The 19,476-nt window shown below is 42.5% G+C and overlaps 1 protein-coding gene across 23 annotated transcripts in view; it reads left to right on the top strand.

The window, feature by feature from the left end:
- Msp300 (Muscle-specific protein 300 kDa) overlaps positions 1 to 19,476 on the top strand; it is a 278,320-nt gene that overhangs the window by 226,691 nt on the left and 32,153 nt on the right. For 13 of the 23 annotated variants that reach the window (XR_012409763.1, XR_012409762.1, XM_073964842.1 and 10 more), the window contains one exon: positions 1 to 19,476. This exon is cut by the window's left edge and continues 16,392 nt beyond it. The exons of the other annotated variants lie outside the window; for them this stretch is intronic. Coding sequence is in view for 11 of the 13 variants with exons in the window: in XM_073964842.1 (XP_073820943.1) it covers positions 1 to 19,476 (19,476 nt within the window). In the remaining 2 variants the exon portion in view is untranslated. 23 annotated transcript variants of the gene reach the window in all.

Raw genomic sequence — 19,476 nt, 5'->3', positions numbered from 1 at the left:
ATTGACACCACTTCGTGGACAGCCATGTTTGAAGATGAAGATGTCGAAGAACAACTGATTGAGAATGTAGTGTCCACAAGTCAACTACCTGTTGAAGAAACTTCTTCACCAAAGAAAATGGAAGAGACACCATTCACAGCACCATTGCAACCAATTGATGAACCAGAAGACAAGACTCCCGAGGCCGAAGTTAGTGAAACAACTGAAGAACCCATCCCTGAAAACATTCAAGAAGTGACTACCAGCGTTATTGAAGAAGTGTTTGAAGAAACTACACAAGTGGTGGAAACTACTGAAACCGAGGATAAATTCGTTGAAGAACCTAAACAACCTTTGGAAGAAACTAAATACGTTGTTGAAGAACCCAAAGAACTTGTCCAAGAGATCGAAGAAGTGAAAGAAACTGTTAACGAAATTACTGAGACAGTAATTGAAGAAAAATCTCAAGTTGAAGTGGAAACTAAGGACATTGTACAAGAATCCAAGAGCGTTGTTGAGGAGACACAACAAATTACCGAAGAGCCCAAACCAGAGCCTGAAGAATGTGTTAAAGTACCCGAAGAACCCAAGAAACCTGCTTATGCTGGTTTGCCAGTGGACGATACAACAAATGCCTGGATGAATGTCATAGATGAACCAATGGTATTCTCTGACGACGATGAAGAAACTGAAAAACCATTCACAGCACCATTAGAACAAGCTGAACCTGTGAGTGAAACTGTGGTAGAAACTGTTAGCGAAGAAATCGTGGTTACCGAGATGTTAACAGAAAAAGTTTCGGAAGTGACAGAGATTACATCTCAGGTTACTGAGCAAGTTCCCGAAGAAGCTAAACCAACTGTGGAAGAACCTAAGACAGTTACCGAAGAGCCTAAAGAAGTTCCTCAAATTGTCAAAGAACCTGTGACAGCTACTGAAGAACCTAAAGAGGTTATTGAAGCTCCAGTCACAGTTGTTGAAGAGCCTAAGAAACCAGCTTACGCTGGTTTACCAGTTGATGACACAACCAATGCTTGGATGGAAGTTTTGGAAGAACCTATGACTCTCTCCGATGATGAAGAAGAAACTGAAAAACCATTCACCACTCCATTGGTACAAATTGATCAAACTATTACCGAGGAAGTGAGCGAAACAGTAACAGTGGTCACCGAAAAGTTAACTGAAGAAGTTTCAGAAGTGGTGGAGATTGCTTCTAACATTACTGAACAAGTTACCGAAGAAATTAAACCAGCTGTTGAAGATTCTAAACAAGTAACTGAAGAGCCTAAAGAAGTTCCTCAAACTGTTGAAGAACCAGTGAAAGCTGATGAAGAACCCAAGCAGGTTGTGGAAGTGCCAGTTACAGTTGTTGAAGAGCCTAAGAAACCGGCTTACGCTGGTTTACCAGTTGATGACACAACTAATGCTTGGATGGAAGTTCTGGAAGAACCAATGACACTTTCCGACGATGAAGAGGAAGTTGAGAAACCATTCACAACTGCATTGGAACAAATTAAACAAACTGTTACCGAGGAAGTGAGCGAAACAGTAACCGTGGTCACCGAGAAGTTAACTGAAGAAGTTTCAGAAGTGACTGAGATTACTTCTAAGGTTACTGAACAAGTTCCCGAAGAAACTAAACCAGCTGTTGAAGATTCTAAGCAAGTTATCGAAGAGCCTACAGAAGTTCCTCAAATTGTCGAAGAACCTGTGAAAGCTACTGAAGAACCTAAAGAGGTTACTGAAGCTCCAGTGACAGTTGTTGAAGAGCCTAAGAAACCAGCTTACGCTGGTTTACCAGTTGATGACACAACCAATGCTTGGATGGAAGTTCTGGAAGAACCAATGACACTCTCCGATGATGAAGAAGAAGCTGAAAAACCATTCACCACCCCATTGGAACAAATTCAACAAACTGTTACAGAGGAAGTGAGTGAAACAGTAACCGTGGTTACCGAGAAGTTAGCTGAAGAAGTTTCGGAAGTGTCTGAGGTTACTTCTAAGGTTACTGAGCAAGTTCCAGAAGAAACCAAACCAACTGTGGAAGAATCTAAGCCAGTTGTCGAAGAACCTAAACAAGTTCCTCAAACTGTCGAAGAACCAGTGAAAGCTATTGAAGAACCCAAGCAGGTTGTTGAAGAGCCACCTAAAGTGGTGGAAGAAGCTAAGAAACCTGCTTACGCTGGTTTACCAGTTGATGACACAACAAATACTTGGATGGAAGTTCTGGAAGAACCAATGACACTCTCCGATGATGAAGAAGAAGCTGAAAAACCATTCACCACTCCATTGGAACAAATTCAACAAACTGTTACAGAGGAATTGAGTGAAACAGTAACCGTGGTTACCGAGAAGTTAACTGAAGAAGTTTCAGAAGTGGTGGAGATTGCTTCTAACATTACTGAACAAGTTCTAGAAGAAACCAAACCAACTGTGGAAGAATCCAAGCCAGTTGTCGAAGAACCTAAAGAAGTTCCTCAAACTGTCGAAGAACCAGTGAAAGCTATTGAAGAACCCAAGCAGGTTGTTGAAGAGCCACCTAAAGTGGTGGAAGAAGCTAAGAAACCTGCTTACGCTGGTTTACCAGTTGATGACACAACAAATACTTGGATGGAAGTTCTCGAAGAACCAATGACACTCTCCGATGATGAAGAAGAGTCTGAAAAACCATTCACCACTCCTTTGGAACAAATTCAACAAACTGTTACAGAGAAAGTGAGTGAAACAGTAACCGTGGTTACCGAGAAGTTAACTGAAGAAGTTTCAGAAGTGGTGGAGATTGCTTCTAACATTACTGAGCAAGTTCCAGAAGAAACCAAACCAACTGTGGAAGAATCTAAGCCAGTTGTCGAAGAAGCTAAAGAAGTTCCTCAAACTGTCGAAGAACCAGTGAAAGCTATTGAAGAACCCAAGCAGGTTGTTGAAGAGCCACCTAAAGTGGTGGAAGAAGCTAAGAAACCTGCTTACGCTGGTTTACCAGTTGATGACACAACCAATGCCTGGATGGAAGTTCTGGAAGAACCAATGACACTCTCCGATGATGAAGAAGAGTCTGAAAAACCATTCACCACTCCATTAGAACAAATTAAACAAACTGTTACAGAGAAAGTGAGTGAAACAGTAACCGTGGTTACCGAGAAGTTAACTGAAGAAGTTTCAGAGGTGGTGGAGATTGCTTCTAACATTACCGAACAAGTTCCCGAAGAAATTAAACCAGCTATTAAAGAACCTAAGCAAGTTACCGAAGTGCCTAAAGAAGTTCCTCAATCTGTCGAAGAACCAGTGAAAGCTACTGAAGAACCTAAGCAGGTTGTTGCAGAGCCAACTAAAGTGGCAGAAGAACCTAAGAAGCCCGCTTACGCTGGTTTACCAGTTGATGACACAACCAATGCTTGGATGGAAGTTCTGGAAGAACCAATGACACTCTCCGATGATGAAGAAGAAGCTGAAAAACCATTCACCACTCCATTGGAACAAATTAAACAAACTGTTACAGAGGAAGTTAGTGAAACAGTAACCGTGGTTACCGAGAAGTTAACTCAGGAAGTTTCAGAAGTGACTGAGGCTACTTCTAAGGTTACTGAGCAAGTTCCGGAAGAAACCAAACCAACTGTGGAAGAATCTAAGCAAGTTACCGAAGAGCCTAAAGAAATTCCTCAATCTGTCGAAGAACCAGTGAAAGCTACTGAAGAACCTAAGCAGGTTGTTGCAGAGCCAACTAAAGTGGCAGAAGAACCCAAGAAGCCCGCTTACGCTGGTTTACCAGTTGATGACACAACTAATGCTTGGATGGAAGTTCTGGAAGAACCAATGACACTCTCCGATGATGAGGAAGAAGCTGAAAAACCATTCACCACTCCATTGGAACAAATTCAACAAACTGTTACAGAGGAAGTGAGTGAAACAGTAACCGTGGTTACCGAGAAGTTAACTGAGGAAGTTTCAGAAGTGACTGAGGCTTCTTCTAAGGCTGCTGAGCAAGTTCCAGAAGAAACCAAACCAACTGTGGAAGAATCTAAGCAAGTTACCGAAGAGCCTAAAGAAGTTCCTCAACCTGTCGAAGAACCAGTGAAAGTAAATGAAGAACCTAAACAGGTTGTTGAAGAGCCACCTAAAGTTGCGGAGGAACCTAAGAAGCCCGCTTATGCTGGATTACCAGTTGATGACACTACAAATGTTTGGATGGATGTTATGGATGAGCCAATGGTTCTCTCTGATGATGAAGACGATATTGAACAAACTCAACCTAGTGAAACTGTGGTAGAGAAGGTGACAGAAGAAGTGAAAGAAACTACAATCGAAACTGTTGTCACCGAAGTCAAGTCTACAGAGGTGTCCAAGGATGTCGAATCTCCCAAACAACAAGTCGTCGAGGAACCTCAGCAAATTTCGGAAGAAACCAAGGAACCTGAAGAACCCATTAAGATTGTAGAAGAACCTAAGAAGCCCGCTTATGCTGGTTTGCCAGTTGATGACACTACAAATGCTTGGATGGATGTTATGGATGAACCAATGACATTGTCTGACGATGAAGAAAAAACAGACAAACCATCTCCATTACAAGGGGTAACAACAGTTAAAGCAATAGAGGAACCTCAGAAACTTGATGAAGTTCCTGCAGTTGTTGCTGAAATTGAAAAACCATTTACGGCCCCATTGCAGCCATTTGTCGAAGTGGAAAATGTAGAAGTTATAGAAGAAAAGACCACAACAAATGAAACTGAAATAATTGAATCGGTTTCGTCTACAACTGAAAAATCTTGGACTGAAATTGTTTCCCAGGAACTTAAAGAGGAAGTCACAACTGAAGTTGTGGAAACACTCGAGGAGAAACCAGCAACAGAGTCAACTCCAATCGCCACTGCATTTGATTTGCCACAATTGGATGTTACATGGAAGGATGAAAGCAAGGTAGAAACAATCGAACAGGCTGAAGAAGCTCTGGAGACTCCCGACATGAGTCTGACTAAACCTTCCACCACATATGCCGATATGTTGAAACAAACCACTGAATTCATTGATTTGGAAAAGAAACATACTCATAAACTTCCTGTAGATGTGAAACCCGTTGAGGCTCCCAAGACTGAGGAGACCACTATAAAGGAAGAAATTGATGTTCCTGTAAAGGAACAAAAACCAAAGAAATCTGAAAAACGTAAGAAGGAAAAGAAGGAAAAGACCCCAGTGGAGGATGTGAAACCACAACCTGTGGTTGAACACGTTGAGGAAGTAACAGACTCCACTCATGTCGAAAAGCCCGAAGAACTGGTCAACACCACAGTGGAAACAACAACTACAACTGTTACGAACAAAATGTCATGGTCATCGATAGTTCAACAGGCTCCAGAAACAGTTCCTGAAGAACCTAAAAAACAAGAAATTACCTCCGAGCAACCTAAAGCAGAAAAACCAAAAGAAGAACCCAAGGTTAAGCGTGAGAAGAAGGAAAAGAAACCAAAGGCAACAGTTCCGGTTGTAGATATTCAACCTGAACCTGAGGTACAACCACAGACCGTCCACATTGATGAACCAATTGTTGAGAAGGAACCTCTGACTGTTACGGAAGAGATTACCACCACCACAGCAACTACAACTGAATTGCCTACTCAAACAACCAAACTGTCATGGTCAACAATTGTTCAACTAACCCCTGAACCATTGCCAGAACAAACCACTGAAGCAAAGGAAGAGCCCCAGCCGAAACCATCATTGGCTCAACAAACGGCTGCTTTCCTTGAAACTGAAAAGGCCAAGACTGAACCTAAGAAGAAACGTGACAAGAAAGACAAAAAGCAAACTCCACGCAAGTCCAGCCCTGAAAAGATTGAAGTTATTGTGGAGCCCCAACCAGTGGAATCTCCCGAACCAGTGGTTACAGAGCAAGAGGTCACTGACGTTATTGATACAACTACCATTGTTTCGGAAACATTGGAAACAACTTCTGTTACCACTTCTTCACCGGTAATGTCATGGTCTTCTATTCTTCAACAAGCCCCTGAACCAGTTCCAGAGGAAGTTAGAAAAGAAGATGTGAAGAAACCCGAACCTAAACAAACAGAAAAGGTGAAGGTAGAACCAACCAAGAAGCGCGAAAAGAAGGACAAGAAACATGCTTCTCGTAAATCTAGTCCCGAAAAGACTGATGCATTTGTTGAGCCCAAACAGGAAGAAATTCCTGTGGTGGATACACCCGCAGTTGCAACTGAGCAAGAAGTGATTGTGGATACAACTCGAGAAGATGTGATTAATGAACAAGACGTCATTATCGTTTCTGAGACAATTACCACCACTTCTGAGACATTGGAGACAACATCTACTACCGTCAAACCACCTACAATATCATGGTCTTCCATACTTCAACAAGCTCCAGAACCAGTTCCAGAAGAAATTAAGAAACCCGAACCAATGGAAGAAACGAAGAAGCCGTCTGTTGCACAAAGAACTGCCACCTTCCTCGAAACTGAAAAGGTAAAGGCCGAACCACAAAAGAAGCGTGAGAAGAAGGAAAAGAAACACGCCAATCGTAAGGCTAGTCCAGAAAAGACCGACATTGTGGAAGAACCTCAGCAAGAAAAGGTTCCAGAACCTGTTGTGCCAACAGAAGAGATAACTGAACAACAAGTCATTACCGTAACTGACACAATTACAACAACTTCTGAGACACCGGAAACCACCACAACCACCAGTTCTCCAGTAATGTCATGGTCTACCATATTGCAACGGGCTCCTGAACCAGAACCAGAGGTAATCAAGAAACCCGAACCCAAGGAGGAAGTAAAGAAACCTTCTATGACTGAAAAGACTGCAATATTGCTCGAAAGTGAAAAGGTAAAGGCCGAACCTCAAAAGAAACGCGAAAAGAAGGACAAGAAACATCATGCTCGTAAGTCTAGTCCTGAAAAGACCGAAGTTATCGATGAACCACAAGAGCAGAAGACTCCTGAAGCTGTAGTGTTGGCAGAGGAAACAACTGCTGAGTCAATGGTTACTGAGCAGCAAGTAATTACCGTTGCAGATACAGTTACCACAGTTACATCCGACACTGTGGAGACCACTACTACCACCACTCCCAAAATGTCATGGTCATCTATACTTCAGCAAGCTCCTGAACCGGTTCCAGAGGAAGTTAAGAAACCCGAACCAAAGGAGGAGCCGAAGAAATCTTCAGAAACTGAAAAGGTAAAGGCCGAACCTCAAAAGAAACGTGAGAAGAAGGACAAGAAACGTAAGGTTAGCCCCGAAAAGATCGAAGTTGTTGCCCAACCCCAAATAGAGGAGATCGTAGAAGCAGTAGTACCAGTAGAAGATGTATACCCTGAAACATTGACCACAGAGGAACAAGTTATTACCGTCGTCGAGACAATCGTCACTACATCCGAGACTTCCGATACTACTACCACTTCTCCAATAATGTCATGGGCCAGCGTACTTCAAAAAGCTCCTGAACCAGTTCCAGAGGAGGTCATGAAATCCGAACCAAAAGAGGAAACCAAGAAACTTTCTGTAGCTCAAAAGACAGCAACCTTCCTAGAAACAGAAAAGGTTAAGGCCGAACCTAAGAAGAAACGTGAAAAGAAGGACAAGAAACATACCGCTCGCAAGACCAGTCCAGACAAGTCAGAAGTTGTTGAAGAACCTAAACACGAGAAGGCACCAGAACCGTTGGTATCGACAGAAGATACAACTGTCGAAACAGTGGTTACTGAGCAGCAAGAACTCATCAGCGTCACTGACACAACAACCACAACTTCCGAAACTGTGGAAACAACGACTGTTACCACTTCGCCAGTTATGTCATGGTCTTCCATACTTCAACAAGCTCCAGAACCAGTTCCAGAGGAAGTGAAGAAACCTGAACCCAAGGAAGAAGAAAAGAAACAACCTTCAGTTGCCCAGAAAACTGCTACCTTCCTCGAGACAGAAAAGGTGAAGGCCGAACCAATGAAGAAACGCGAAAAGAAGGACAAGAAACATCCGAAAAAGAAACCAATTCAAGACGAAATTATAAGCGAACATGTAGAAGCTTCACCAGTTGAAACACAACATGTTGAAGTTGAGGAAATTATCACCGAAGCGCAGACAGAAACGGTGGAAATACCAGTATCTCAGCCAAGCGGTGGCATATCATGGTCGGAAATACTAAGAAAGGCCCCAGAGCCACCTAAAGAAGAGATTGTCTCACCACCACAACCATCTGTTCCTCAAAAGAAGGCAGTCGTTAAAACCTCCTCTGATTCTGATGAAAAATCCGATGAAAAATCCGAAGCCACAATGACCAAGAAAGATAAGACAAAGAAGAAAAAGAAGGATAAACACAGCAAAAAGGAGACAACAAAACCAACTCCTGTTCCTTCTGAAATCGTACAGCCTGAAAATGTCGTTGAGGAGCCCGAAGTGGAATATATTCCACCAGTTGTTCAGGACATTCCAAAGCCATCTGGCTTGTCTTGGTCTGCTATTGTCAGCCAGACTGTTGTAGAAGAAACATCGGAACCAAAGGTAGCGGTTACAACAACCCCACCAAAGAAGGAAAGTCCAACAGTGTCACCAAAACCAAGAAGGCCAAAACACAAGGAAATAGTACGCGAACCTGTACAAGAGACTAAAGCTGAAGATAAGATTGTGGAAATTATCGATAAATTTGAAGATAATGATAAACCATCATGGACAACGATTGTCCATACTACCACCACTACAGAGACCACAACTGTGGTACCCGAAGTCAAGGAAGTTCTTAAGGAACCCGAGGTGATAGAGAAATCGCAAACTACTTCTTGGTCTCTGCCTGCAAGTGAAGATGAGGCTGAGCCACAACAACCAAAGGCCGACTCTCCTTGGGGCAATATGAAATCTTGGTCAGATATTTTGAAGGAAAATCTCAACCAACCATTCGTTGATACCGTGAAGAAGACTACCTTCGACTCGATGAAGAAGACACAGGAGTTCATTCAGCAAGAAATGCAATCTAGGTTACCCGATCGTAAACACAAGGAGAAGAAACCTCAAGCACCTAAACAGTTGATGGTGAGTGAAGAACCACAAGCCACAATGGTTGCTGATGTTGAACCAACCAAATCCAAGAAGACAAAGAATGATAAAAAATCGAAGAAAGATAAACCTAGCAAGGCTGTTACAGAGCCACTCCTGGCCCATCCAGAACCTGAAGAACCAGTTGATATTCTTCCCGAAACTGTGGAAATTGTATCAGAAATAACAACCCTAACTGAGACTAGGTCAGAGACTACAGCCACTGAAGAAGTGAAAGAAATTGTAAACAAACCTTGGACGCCAGTGGAAGAAATTGAAGAAACGTGGTTCCCGAACCAACAAATCGAAACACCTCAACACGACAAGGAAGTTCCATTGGAACATATGCAAGCACCAACCGATATGTCGACCATTCAAGAGGAGGAAACCATTGTTTCGATTTCCGTTTCTGAAAAAGAAATAGATCTTGAAGTTGCTACTGAGGCAAAGGAATCACCAGTTGAAGAAGTTCCAAAGGAAGAACTTCCTAAAGAGCAAACCAAACCTGTAGAAATATTGTGGTCGGATGATGTTGAAGAATTCTCCCAGACAGTCGACATTAAACAGACAGTCACAAACTTCATCGAAGAAGAAAAACAATCTCAAGTCCTGGTCGATGAAGAAAAGAAGGTTCTCGAAACGGTTGATAAAGTTGAACCTGCACAATCATTGTGGTCCGATGATGTGGAACAGTCTATCACCACTGAAGAAATCTGTGAAGTTGCAGAAATTGTTAAGGAAGATAAGACGGAGCCAGAACAAAAGGTTGAAGAAACTCCAGTTGTTGAAGAAGTTGTAGAACCTCAACCTGAGAAACCAATTGAAGACATTGTTCCAACTGCTGAAACTACTGTAACTGTAATTTCTGAAACTAAAGTTGAAGAAACTCAAATTGTTGAAGAAGTTGTAGAGCCTCAACCTGAGAAACCTACTGAAGAAGTTGTTCCAACTGAAGAAACTCCAGTTGTTGAAGAAGTTGTAGAGCCTCAATCCGAGCAACCAATTGTTGTTCAAACTTCTGAAACTACCGTCACTGTAATTTCTGAAACTAAAGTTGAAGAGACTCCAAATGTTGAAGAAGTAGTAGAGCCTCAACCTGAGAAACCTATTGAAGAAGTTGTTCCAACTGAAGAAATTGTGAAGGAAGATAAGAGTGCCCCAGATCAACAACCTGAGAAACCAATTGAAGAAGTTGTTCCAGTCGTGGAAGTCTCAGCCAAAACGACAACTGTTGTGGAAACCACTACTACTGTAATTTCTGAAACTAATGTTGAAGAGATTCCAATTGTTGAAGAAGCTGCTGAGTCGCAACCTGAGAAACCAATTGAAGAAGTTGTTGCAACTACTGAAGTATCAGTCACACCTCAAACTGTTGTTGAAACCACCATCACAGAAATTGCACAACCTGAAATAGAAGAGACTCCAGTTGTTGAAGAGATTGTAGAGAATCAACCTGAGAAACCAATTGAAGACGTTGTTCCATCTGCTGAAGTCTCAGACAATGCTCCAACTGTTGTGGAAACCACCACAACTGTAATTTCAGAATCTGAAGTTGAAGAAACGCCAGTTATTGAAGATGTTGTACAGCCTGAACCTGAAAAACCAATTGAAGAGGTTGTTCCAACTGCAGAAGTCTCAGGTAAACCACCAACTGTCGTGGAAACTACCATTACGGTAATTTCTGAAACTGAAGTGGATGAAACTTCAATTGTTGAAGAATCTGCTGAGCCACAACCTGAGAAACCAATTGAAGAAGTGGTTCCAACTGCAGAAGTCTCCGGTAAGCCTCCAACTGTTATAGAAGCCACGATCACAGTCATTTCCGAAACTGAGGTTGAAGAAACTCCAGTTGTTGAAGAAGTTGCAGAGTCTCAACCTGAAAAACCAATTGAAGAAATTGTACCAGTCACTGAAGTCTCAGGTAAACCACCAACAGTTGTGGAAACTACAATTACCGTAATTTCTGAAACTGAAGTTGAAGAGACTGCAATCGTTGAAGAATCTGTTGAGTCACAACCTGAGAAACCAATTGAAGAAGTTGTTTCAACTGCTGAGGTCTTTGGCAAACCACCAACTGTTACAGAGGCCACCATCACAGTAATTTCCGAAACTGAGGTTGAGAAACAAATTGAAGAAGTTGTTCCAACTCCTGAAGTCTCCGGCAAACCCCCAACTGTTGTGGAAACAACCATCACTGTACCTGAAGTAGAAGAGACCCCTGTGGTTGAAGATGTTGTAGAACCTCAACCTGAGAAACCAATTGAAGAAGTTGTTGCTGAAGTCGCACCCATACCTTCAGAACCTAAAGTTGATGAAACTCCAGCGATCGAAGAAGCTCCACAGCCTCAAACTGACATGTCAACTGCAGAGATAAGCGAAACACTCACAACTGTTGTTGACACAGTAACTACCATTATTTCTGAGTCCAATGTCGAAGAAACTCACGAAGTCAAATCTGTTCCTGAAGTTATAGAAAAGGAACATGCGTTAGTTTCTGAGACTGTAGCACAACCATCGGAAGTTGAAAAAGTGAAACCTATCTCTGATGTCGCTGAAGCAACAGTTGTTGTTACTCCAGCTCCCAAGTCTTGGTCCGATTTGCTGAAGGAAGATAAACCTACGACTGAAACTCAAGTTGAGAAGCCAGCAGAAAGTGTTGTTGTATCTCAATCTGAGAAGCCCATCGAAACTTTTGTCCAAGAAGTCACAGTGGTAAAGGACATAAAACAAACTGTTACCGATTTCTTGCAACAAGAAGGTCAAGGTCAAGAACCACAACCAAAGGATAAAAAATCTAAAAAGAAGAAGGACAAAACACCCAAACCTATTGAACCTGAAGTTGTTTTGGAAGTCACAGAAAAGCCTACAACTGTTGTTGAATCTGTCATTACTACTACTACGGAAACAAATGTTATTGAAACACAAGTTGTCAACGAAGTCAAATCTGAAGCTGCACCAATTACTCCTGGTCCAAAATCGTGGGCTGATTTATTGAAAGAAGATAAACCTATTTCGAAACCTAAGCCCGTTGAGAAACCAGTTGAAGTTGTAGTTCCAAAAGAACATAAACCGGAACCTCAAACAGATAAACCAGTTGAAGAAGTTGTTCCAAAAGACAAGAAATCGAAGAAGAAGAAAGATAAATCAGTCAAACCTGTTGAACCTGAAGTTCTTCCAACTGCAGAAGATGTTTCTGTTTCAACTGTTGTTGAGACCGTTACTACAGAAGTTGATCAAACTGTTGTTGAAGACATTAAACCTATGCCAGAGGTTGCTGCTCCCGCTCCAAAATCATGGTCTGATTTGTTGAAGGGTGATACTTCTGTGCCAGAACCTCAACCACAAAAATCGGATGAAGAAATTGTCCCAGCCGACAAGAAATCGAAAAAGAAGAAGGACAAAAAGGTAAAAGAAATTGTAGAAATCAGTCCGATTGAATCTGAAGTTGTTCCATCCACTGAAGAAGTTTCGGTTGAACAAACAACTGTTGTTGACACTGTCATCACAGAGACTACTGAAATTACTGTCGAAGAAACTAAACCATCTACCGAATCTTCATCGGTTGTCGAAGAAGTAAAACCATCTCCTGAAATTGTTACTCCTGCTCCAAAATCATGGTCCGATCTCCTAAAGGAGAATACAACTACTGAAGAAGCTGTTCCAAAAGACAAAAAATCGAAAAAGAAGAAGGACAAAAAGGAAGTGCCAACTACTGAATCTGAAGTTGTTCCTCCCACTGAAGAAGTTTCAGTTAAACCTTCAACTGTTGTGGATACTGTCATCACAGAGATTTCTGAAACCACTGTTGAAGAAATTATAACCTCTCCTGAGGTTGAAACCACAACTGTTGTTGAGACAATTGTTAAGGAAATGGAACCTACTCCTGCGGTTGTTACTCCTGCTCCAAAATCATGGTCCGATTTGTTGAAGGAAAATACTCCTGCCTCAGAACCTCAAGAACAAAAACCTGTTGAGGAAATTGCTCCCAAAGACAAGAAATCGAAAAAGAAGAAGGACAAAAAGGAGAAGGAAGTAGCTCCAACCACTCCTCTTGAAGATGTTTCAGTTACACCTACATCTCCCGTTGATACAGTCATCACAGATATTTCCGAAACTACGACTGAAGAAATTAGAACATCTCCTGAAGTTGTTGTTGAGACTGTTATCACAGAAATTTCGAATATTGCGGAGGATGTTAAACCTTCTCCCGAAGCAGTTGAACAAGAACAAGTTCATGCTCCTGCACCAAAATCTTGGTCTGATTTGTTGAGGGAAGACAAACCTGTTGTAGAACCTCAACCTGAGAAGACCACAGAAACTATTGTTCAACAAGTAACAGTGGTCAAGGACATCAAACAAACGGTTACCGATTTCTTGCATCAAGAAGCTCAACAAGAACCTGAAACAGTAACAAAACCAAAGGAAGATAAACCCGATGTCGTTGTGGAAAGTGTTGAGGTTACAGTGGAATCACCTTTGAAGAAGAAAAAGGAGAAGAAGGAAAAGAAACCAAAAGAAAAATCGGAGAAGGTTGTAGTACCTGAGACCAAGCCTTCCATTGAAGTTATTCCTAAGGTTGAACGACCAGTATCTCCTCAACCACCACCACTACTCAAGTCATGGTCAGCTGTTCTCAAGGAGAATATCCCAGTACAACCTCAAACCGTGATACAGGCTTCATCCGCATTTATTCAACATGAACGAATGCCTGAAATCGAAATAAAAGAAACTGTTACTAAAGAAGAAATTGTCATACCTGCTGAGACTGTAGAAGAGAAATTCCCTGAACAAGTTGAACCTGTACAGGCACAACCAGAGGAAGAACCACTAGCCGAAAATGTTCAAATTGGTCAAGAACCTGTCGAGGTTAAGGAAACCTCTTGGTACGATGAGGTTGTCGAAGAGAGCCATGAGGAAAGCTGGGTGATTGTTTCAGAAGATGAAGTAAAAACTCTTCCCTCCAGCGAACCCATTCAAACAGAGATTACAGAAACACCCACAGTTGAGGAAACGGTTGTGGACATTCCTTTAGTCCAAGAAAGTGAACCCGAAGTAAAATCATTGGAAGAGGAATCGAAGACCACTACCGAAGATATTAAAACATCGGTCGTGGTACAACCACAAGTTACAGAAATTGTTGTACCATTGCCAACAACCACAGCCCCACCCTCAGTATGGTCATTATCTGAAACTTATGCTGAAGTTGTAAGAAAATCCGGTTTGGTCGAACCAGGAAAGGTTCGTTATTCACCACAGCCAACAAGACGTAATGATATCCCAACCGTGACAATTCCCGAAACCTCAACAACCTCGATTGCAAGTAACGAAGTAACACACACCGAGCCCATGCAACCTGCTCACGAATCCACAGAAATTGTAGCTGCAATTGAAAGAATTGTAACCGATCTGGAGGAGAAATCTTGGACCGAAGAACCAGCATCAATGTCCTGGCAGGAAACAGGATCTGAACCACATCCAGTAGTAGAACAACCTGTGCCTATAACACCATGGACCACAACAGTTGAATGCGAAGAAACTCAAACTGTTGTAACCACAACCAGGAAATCACGTAAACAAGAACGTCCTACTATCGAAGTAAGCGAAGTTCCAACAGATAATGTGGTTACAGATTCTACTTCGGAATGGTTGACAGTTAGACCAAGATCCCGCTCCAGATCACAGCAATCCAATCAATCACGCAAATCAACTAAGAAATCGAAGAAGGCCCGTCCTTCTCGTAGCTCAGAGCCAGTCCAACAAGTCGTTCAGCCTGAGAAACCAGTTGAGCTTGCCCCTGAACCTGTACAGGAACCAGAACCCATACAAGAACCCCAACCCGTTGAGGAAACAAGCGTTGTTGAAGAAGTGGCTACTCCACAAGAAGTTATTGTGGAAACACCTATCCCAGTTCCTACTCCTGTGACAACTGGTATGTCTTGGGCTGCCATTGCCGCCCAAAATGTTCCAAAGCCAGTTCAGAAGATTCGTGTTATAACTGAAAGTGAAAAACCAGTTGTACAGGTAGCAGAAACACCTCGTATTCCTGAGCAACCCAAGACTTTGATCACTGTGAAACTGGAAGCCGAAAAGAAGGAGAAGAAACCTAAACAGAAACCCAAGAAGAAGACTGAATCAAAGAGTGTGTCACCCAGTGGAAGAGTGACGAAAGAAATTAAGGAAACAACTACTGAGACTGTTGAAGTAACTCAAGAACCTGATACTTTTGTTTCACAAACCACTTATTGGTCCGCCACCCTGAAACCGGGTCAAATAACAATTCCCGACAAGGCCGAAGAAGAGATAGCGGTGCCTGTAGAATCACCAACTGAAACACCTAAGTCTTGGGCTGCCATTATCAAAACTGAGGAAAAGGTCTTCGATGAACCGATTCCAGTTGTCAAAGAAACACCAAAAACAACCGAAACCCAAGAAATATGTGAGCCATCTAAACCTGTGGTTGAAGTAATTTCTGAAACTCCCAAACCAATTGAACAGACTTCTGTAACGGAACAATTCTTGGAATCCGAAAGAAAAACTGAAGAAAAATCTAAGAAAAAGAAGGATAAAAAGTCCAAGACCAAACAGCTTGAAAAGGAAGAGGAACTGCCAACTGAAGAAGTACCTCAAACTGATGGTTTCGTTGCACAAACTCATTACTGGTCGGCTACTTTGAAACCTGAACACAGATCTAAAACACCTGAAAAGATAAGTGTGCCAGAAACAACGGCTGAACCTGTTGAGGTGCCTGTACAATCTCCCACTGAAACTCCAAAATCATGGGCTGCTATTGTCAAGACCGACCAGAAAGTGTTTGTCGAACCTGTCATTGAAAGTGTAACCACCATTGAGGAAACAGTGACTGTTACTTCAAGTGAATCTTCTGACCAACCAAAAGAAAAGGAAGAAAACGTTGTGGAAGACAAACCCACAGAAATGGAACCTCCAGTTACAAGCGAGGCATCGGAAACTAGTGAAATTCCTGAACCAGATACTTTTGTTGCCCAAACTCATTATTGGTCGGCTACCCTGAAACCAGAGAAGATTATCGTGCCTGAAGCTACAGTTGAGGTACCTGTTCAATCGCCCACTGAAACACCCACATCATGGGCTGCTCTTGTTAAGACCGACGAAAAGGTATTTGTTGAACCCATTACGCAGACAACAACAATTGAAAGTGTTGTTACGTCAACAACAACAACGAGTGATTTGGTTCACGAACAGCCACAAGAGACCGAGACAACCGTTGAAGTGCCAATTGAACAACCCCAGGAAGAATCTACAGTTGCAGAAGTTACTGTACCCGTTCCCGAAGCCACTGTCGAAACTGCTGAAGAACCAGTATCATCTCCAACTGAGCCAGAACTCACTGATCCCAAACAAGAATTAGTTGTTGAACAGAAGACTGAAGTTACAACTGAAGTTGTTCAGGAAAAATCTGTTGAAATTGTTGAGTTACCAGAAACAACTCAAAAAGAGACTGTACCCACTGAACCTCAACAAGAAGATACAACAATCGAGGAAGCTAAGCCCGAATCGCTTAAGGAAGCTACTACCACAGAACCAGAAGATTTGAAAATTAAAGAATTCCAACCCAAAGAAAGTGAAGCTCTAACAAGTGCCGCTTTGACCCAACAATTCATTGAAGGCGAGAAACAAGAGCAGAATGTTCCAGAAGGTTTTGTATCTCAGACCAGCTATTGGTCAGCAACTCTTAAGCCAAGTGAAATTGTTATTCCTCCAACCGAAGAAGTCGAAATTCCAGAAATTCCAGTTCAATCACCAACAGAAACCCCCACATCATGGGCAGCTGTAATTCAAACAGAAGAAAAGGTATTCACGCAGGAACAGCAACCTATTGCAGAAGACATCAAACCCGCAGTGGAAGAAGAACCGGTGTGGTCATCGGTTGTGGTTAGTAAAACTACCGACTACCAAGATCCCAAACCACAAATCCCAAGTGAAACCGAAGAATCTCAAATTTATTTGACCACCACGGTTACCATTCACAAGGATCTACCGGTCGAGACAAGAGAAGAATCTCCTTCTTCCTATGTTGCCACAACTGTGACTACTCACACACCTCCACCTGCTGAGGACGCAAAGGAAGTAGCCACATATGTATCCACTGTGGTTACAAGTCACACCGAGTCAGATGTTGTTCCCCAAACTGAACTTTGCACAGTGGTCGATGCCGAAGAAATGAAACGCATTCAAGAAGACGAGCTCCGTTATAATTTGTACCAAGAGATCAACAAATATTGGACAACGAAATACGAAATCTTCGAAAATGCTCTCAAAGTACAACATGCTACGCAAGAACCCGAAAGTGTTCCCGCTCCAGTCGACGAAAGCAAACCAGAAGAAACTTCGCCCGAACAACAACCATCAACCGAAAACATTTGTGATTCTGCTGCTCCCATCGACGATAGTGTTCAGCCAACTGAAGCCATTAGGGATGTTTGCGAAAGCGATCAATTGCTGATGAATTTAAGCATTGATTCGAGTTCAAAGGTTTTGCCTTCCCTTAATGTGTTTGAATCTAAGTGGGTGTTGAGTCAACCCCAAACAACTACTGCTCCTCTTGATGAGGCGCCTCAGCAACTAACTCAGGTAACAGAAACTCATGTTATTACAACTGAAACAACTGAAACTACAACATCCGATGAATATCAACCTATAATTTGTGTCTGTCCACCTGATCCAAGTATGATTCAGAGTACAGAGACACCCGTAGTAAAGGAAGAATTGCCATTGAGCGAAGACTCCTTATTGGAAAATTTGCATAATGACAACTTCCCTAAGATCGTTACAGGTTACTATCAAATACTCAGACATGAAGGCTCTTTGGTTAAATTACTTGAACCACAAGAATCCGTTACAGATTCTGTCCAAAAGACTGAAGAAGAAGCCACATTATCCTCTGACTCAAATGAAAAGACTGATAGTGAGATTGTTGTTATTGCAACAAGCTCAGACGTTAGCATTCCCTCCACCGTAGATGAAAAGTCTCCCGTCACCGTTTCAGATGAAGACACTCTTCTCGTGAATTTGTCTAAGGATTCTTGGGTATCCAATGATCTGAAGACAGATGCTATTGAAAGTGTATCGGCTGATGTTAGTGAAGAGACTTCTCATAAATTGGAGATAGCGAACGACCTAACGACGAAACCAGACGAAAAAGACGATTTCGATAATTTACCCAAGAAGACCGATACTAAACCAGACGCTGGAGACAGTGATGACGACGACGATGATGACGACGATGACGAAGAGGGTGGTGATGCCAACGCCATACCAGAAATACGTAAGCCCAAAGACGATGATGACGATCATAGAGGTGGACCTGGTAGTGATAGTAGTGGTCATGTAACACCAACACCCGAACACGATATGAGCAAGGGAGGCAATTATGGCTCCTGCTCATCACAATACATGTCGACTGATTTGCCAGGTGGTATTGGTCATTGGCGTGACCAGAGTACTTATTTAGCCTTAGAAGAACAAGAAGAAGAGGGTAAGGTAGATGCTAGTGCAGAAGAAATTAGAAAAACTACTGCTACTGCTCCTCAGCCAATAAGCATTTCTGCTGAAACTAATGTAACAACTCCCCTATCCCCATCTGAATCCCCCCTATCCCCTGTTATCGTTACCGATACCGATTCCACACAAAATGTAAGTTTTGTTAGTAAACTAACACCCATAGCTAAAGCTACTACTACCACATTACTAAATGCGGCGGCTCAAGCAACGATGGCGGTCCAAACGGCGAAGGCGCAAGCAGCAGAAACAGCAGCCTCCGTATTGCCCCAAGTGGTTGGTGCTTTGGCACCAGCTGTTGTGGCGGCAGTAACATCGACAACGACAGAACGAGAACAACCATCAGTAACAACAACTGAAGAAGAAGGATTTGTAATTGTGTCCACCAGTGAAGAAGTTACCTCTTCCGTCGTGACGGAAGAGATTACGAAAGAAGTTGTGCCTGAATCTACAACAGAGCCAGAAAAGAAAGACATCAATGTGGTAGAAGCTACAGAGACTACAATTGTCACTGAGAAGGACAATGTAGTTCCAGTAGTTTCTTCAACAACAACAACCGAGGAAATTGTGACAACAACAGAGGACACAGTCACAACACCCACTGAAGATGTTGTTCAAGTTGTTACACCTGGCACAGTTACCGTTGTGACCACCACCAAAATAGCAAAGGAACAAGAAGATGGAGAACAAGGACAAATTACTGTTGCAGCAACAACACCGTCCTCATCTCAAACACCCACAACTCAAACACCCATTACAACAACACAAACCACCACAACAACCACAACTGTTACAGAGGAAGTTTACAATCCCATCGTTGTCAGTGATCCCAGCAATGTTATTAGGCGCACAACAACCACGGCCACAACCACTGTTACCGGTTTGGGTCTAGACAGCATCCAACATCAGCAGCAGCAACAACAACAGGCGAAG

The sequence above is a fragment of the Musca autumnalis genome, unplaced genomic scaffold (genome assembly GCF_047663935.1).
Source record: "Musca autumnalis isolate F117 unplaced genomic scaffold, ASM4766393v1 scaffold_2, whole genome shotgun sequence".
Taxonomy (NCBI): domain Eukaryota; kingdom Metazoa; phylum Arthropoda; class Insecta; order Diptera; family Muscidae; genus Musca; species Musca autumnalis.
The sequence above is the reverse complement of the archived record's forward strand: the minus strand, read 5'-3'. Positions and strand labels throughout refer to the sequence as shown.